This window comes from Lycium barbarum, chromosome 10 (genome assembly GCF_019175385.1).
Source record: "Lycium barbarum isolate Lr01 chromosome 10, ASM1917538v2, whole genome shotgun sequence".
Classification (NCBI taxonomy): domain Eukaryota; kingdom Viridiplantae; phylum Streptophyta; class Magnoliopsida; order Solanales; family Solanaceae; genus Lycium; species Lycium barbarum.
Window position 1 is genome coordinate 117388679 of NC_083346.1, and position 4488 is coordinate 117393166.

A 4488-nucleotide genomic window follows, 5' to 3' on the forward strand; every position below is an offset into this window, starting at 1 on the left:
ATAATTTAAAGGAGTAAAAAGAAAAAGACAAAGATTCTAATCTAGAGTGTAAATAGAAATTTAAAAACGTTAATTAGCATATGAAGAGAGAATGTAAATTGATCAGAAGTTTGATTCTTAGGGACAAGTGTCAATGGAAATCCCACCACACTACCCTCACTGCTCAAAGCGCAAATTCGACCAACACAAGTGCTGCAGGCCTGCTGCTAAAAGAAAAAAGTCGATCATGGCTGATGTGCAACATTATGTAACGACTAGAAACGATACAATCTATCCAAACGATGTATTCATCAAAACAATACAATATAATATAACACGATACATTATGAAACGATACGTAACAAGCTGTGAAAGTCTAGAAAGGAAAACACAAGTGATTATCATCGATTTTTTTGTTCTTCATCATCTAACTTCCATTAGAGGTGATTTTCGACACAATCATCACGCAAAGCAACTGGAAAAAAACTACTTCACTATTGCACCTCTTCCCAATCGTCGATGCTTGCAAGATCGCCTTATCATCTCAGCAACTCTATGTTTCCTCTTTAGTTGGCCATTACCAGTCCAAGAGGAGCTCATGCACTTAGTTGGATGTTTAATGTCCCTAGAAATGTTAACATCCTGCATCTTCACTAAATAATTCAATTTTTTGTTAATATCAACCAACAATGTCTCCACCTTTTCTGAATGAGCCTCCATCTTCTTTAATCGTTCCTCAACTTGCACTAACCGCTCATCAAGTTTAGCACCAGAATTCAACCCGCAAGAGATCTTAGAACAAAAAACACAAGCAACTATTAGTAACTTAGAGGTTTATAAATTGTAAGAAATCATTAACTTCAATCTTTAGACACGAGATCTTAAAACAAAACACGGAATAGAGAATTTATATAAAACACAAGAGATGATTAGTAACTTAAAAGAGATATATACTGGGAGAATAATCACAAGTACATTGTTAACACCACCTACAACCCCCACCCCACCCCAAAAAAACACTCCTTAATTTCGGATGACTCCATGACAAGGTTTGGCACAAACAATTATGTGGATTCTAGAATTAGTTCTTATAAATCCTCAAGCTATTGACTAGTGACTAATTCATAACAAAGAATTAGAAAAATAATAATGGGGGAGTCGAACAACAAAATGTAAATCAGTGGCCTTATGTTCTTGTGCTAGCTAGTCAACTTAGCAATTCAAAAGTTTAATTTGTATCAGTAACAACAAATAAATCAGTGGTATAGCCCTGTTGCTTCTCTTCCAATTTTAATAGATAAAAGGCTTCCAAGAAAGGAAAATTGAAAAGTAGAACAACAACAAAAAAATTACCTCATTTTCCCCAGCTTTAACATTCTCTTTGTGTCCAACAATAGTTTTTTGCTCCTCCGTCACCACCACCTCCTCTAAACCATCCTCCTTTGACACGTCCCCATCGTCCTCTTCCTCGTCACTCTCCTCCGGCCCAGAAATAGTTTCATAGGAAGCAGCTTCTGTCGTCATCTCTTAGGTTCAAATTTCAATTTTAGAAGGGGCTTTGGTTGATACAGAAAAGGGGGGGATTTTAGAAACGAGTAAAACACAAGGAAAAGGGGGATTTCTAAAGGCAAGTTCGCTTCCAACTGAACTCTTAGGTTCAAGATTTAATTTCAAGTTTCCTTTTACAAATACGTCCGTTTAAGCTCACTTTTGCAAAAATAGGCTTCCTTTTGCTATGTACGATGCCACATAGGAAATTTGAAAAAAGAACATTAATCTTAATTTCAAATTGCAAGTGAAAATGTGAAATGCAAAACATGAACTTTCATTGTTCACCTGGGCCATGGGCATTTGGATTTTGAGATTTTGTCTCCATGGTCAGCATCTTTATAGCTATTGTCCGCAGATAATCTTGCTGCAATATCAGATAACTTATAAGTTAAAAATGATTGCACGTTTACACAAGCAGGAATAACAATGTCAACTGAAGTGGAGCAAAAGCTGCATCATTCAAGTAAATAGAAATGAGTTTAGAATGCATACGCGACTTGCTGCAGCAGTATAGATCTTCTCCTCAAACCTCACTGCAATTTTCTTAAGCTCCCGTACTCCTTCTTGCCCAGACGTAGGAAGATGCCTCATTAAGGTCTCCATTCTAAACAGTCATATCAACAACAACAAAAAACCACATAAAGGTTTGATAAGAGCACAATCTAGATAAATGTTTAAAATAATTTGACATTATGCCCTGCTGCAAAAGACTAAATGTTTTTAAAGATATTCATATACCCTGATGTGAAAAAACTAAAACCTGTTAAATAAAACTTGTTTTCTCTTGACAACATCAGTTATTATCAAATTAACATGATCAGCAACCTGTCATTTCGACAATTCTAGAACAAAATGTAAGGCAGGGAGAGAGTTAAAGTAGGCTTTCCACTTGAACTAGTTCCTCGAGTAATCACCAAATATAGAAATATCTAGAGTGTAAACCTCTTGCCTTAGATATTCAATTAATCAACCTAGCAAAGGGTACAGGGCGAGGACCTAGCGTATAAGATATGGGTTCACGTGAGTGAACCATAGCTTTTGCACAAATCATGTATTTATATTAAGAAATGGAATAATAGCATTTTTGGTCCCCAAATTATCAGTATGTTCTAATTTTGGTCCTTGCGATATTGACACAACACATTTTACCTTCAATTAATCGAAATGTGTGTTTTTAGTCCTTTTATGTAAGAAGTATGTTGTATTTGAACTACCTGTAGAACTATATTGCTATCAATTATGGAGTAACGGTACAAGCTTAACATAACACATGGATAATTAAGTGGTGGAGAACGACTAATAATTACAGTAAATTTGTGAATATTCCCAAGCAAAGGGATGAAAAATGCACATTTCAATTAATTGGAGATTAAATGTGCTTAGTAAGATATCATAAGGATTAAAATTTAAAATTTATCAATAATTGAAGCACCAAAAGTGCTATTAACCCTCAAGAAATTCACTAAAATATCTATAAATATTTGATTACGAATCGGTTATTATCATCCTGTATTAACTTGAAGTCTTCGTAAGAACCTATAAACTTCAAATTATTAAATACCCAATTCACCTGGTGAACTGAGTTTTGACAAAAAGGAAAGCTGGAAAAAACACAGGTCTGCAATTGACTTGTCATTCTTCTGCCTAAGTGGTTATTTTCAGAAAACTAATAAACACGAAGGAACCCTAAATTCGAAATCCAAAAATCTTCAACAAAGAAAAACAAGTACTCCATCCGTCCCAATTTAAGTGACTTAGTACTCCATCCGTCCCAATTTAAGTGACTAACATTCCTTTTTGGCCTATCATAAAAAGAATGCTTCTTTATATATTTAGTAAGTTCGACAATTCAAATATCCTACGTAGCAAGTTTAGGACCTTTTGACCATGAAAATTATTCACTTTTTTCAAGAAAATCTTTTCACTTTATTTGAAAATTAACAATTGGCCATAAAAATTTCAAATACAACTTGAAATTGTATTTGAAAAAACACCTAAAACCCTATTTTCACTTTTTTTCACTTTAGTACATTCAAACAATTAAATTTCTTTTTGCAAAAACTATAACTAAACACTAACTCTATCTTAAAAGATATTTTAGTACATCACACACAATTTTAATTTAAGATCACAAATTTCAAAAATCACTTTTTATTCCTTAAACTTTTTGTCCAAAGTAAGACACTGAATGCAGAGAGTACCAAGTTGCCAAAAAAGAGGGGAAAAAAAAAGAAACTTTACATCTTGTTGACAATCCTTTGACGAGCATCGGGTGAAAGCTGAATCCGCCAATCACCGTCGTCTATTTCCCCGGCGGCAGCTCCAAGAGTCCGCGAATAAGCAGAGTCTATTGCTCCGGCAGCAGCTCGGGCCTGAGCCCGGGCCCGGGCCCGAGCGCGAGTCATCAGATAATTCACATCCATCTATCTAAATTCTGATCTAATTAATACCTTTCTTCCGATCGAAAATCAGTTTTATAGCTTCTGACCAAAGAAAAACAAAACGATCGTGAGTTACAAGTGCTTACTTCTTCACAAAACAAAATGACCTTTTTATAGACTTCATTATAAAGTCTTACCACTATTTTTTATTGTTTTTAATATAATAATTAGATGATGTATGTGCTTGTGTGTCAGCATATTCTCTTTCTCTTTCTCTTTCCTTTCCCAAGAAGCAAAGATTTGAGAAGCAAATGGTTTGCAAGATGAGCTCAGGCTACAGGAGGATATTTTTGTAAGTCAATTATTTGTAAACCAGTTAACCGGCCATTAAACCTCCATATCAGTGGTCCCCAACCCCCCCCCCCCCCCCAAAAAAACGTCTTTTTCGTATTGTTTTTCAACCCAAAAATCAATATTCTTGGTAGTTAGATTTTGGAATAGAGCGGCGCAAAGGTCATTTTGAAAACTTAAAAAAACATTCAATCTAGTATTTCACTACGAATTTTTTATTACATTG

The 4488-nt window shown here is 34.8% G+C and overlaps 1 protein-coding gene across 3 annotated transcripts; it reads right to left on the reverse strand.

Annotated features, from left to right (window-relative positions):
* Positions 1 to 220: 220 nt before the first annotated feature.
* LOC132613419 (uncharacterized) lies at positions 221 to 4255 on the reverse strand. 3 transcript variants are annotated; one of them, XM_060327442.1, is made up of 6 exons: positions 4109 to 4255; positions 3772 to 4013; positions 2023 to 2134; positions 1816 to 1894; positions 1333 to 1505; positions 221 to 771 (listed from the first exon to the last, which is right to left on the reverse strand). In XM_060327442.1, the coding sequence occupies exons 2-6, from the start codon at positions 3951 to 3953 to the stop codon at positions 466 to 468; spliced, it is 852 nt and encodes a 283-aa protein (XP_060183425.1). In that variant the 5' UTR covers positions 3954 to 4013; positions 4109 to 4255; the 3' UTR covers positions 221 to 465. The 3 variants fall into 3 exon arrangements, with proteins under 3 accessions (XP_060183425.1, XP_060183426.1, XP_060183424.1); XM_060327443.1 differs by lacking the exon at positions 4109 to 4255 and having other exon boundaries at positions 1333 to 1493; positions 3772 to 4089; XM_060327441.1 differs by lacking the exon at positions 4109 to 4255 and having other exon boundaries at positions 3772 to 4087.
* Between the last annotated feature and the right edge of the window lie 233 nt (positions 4256 to 4488).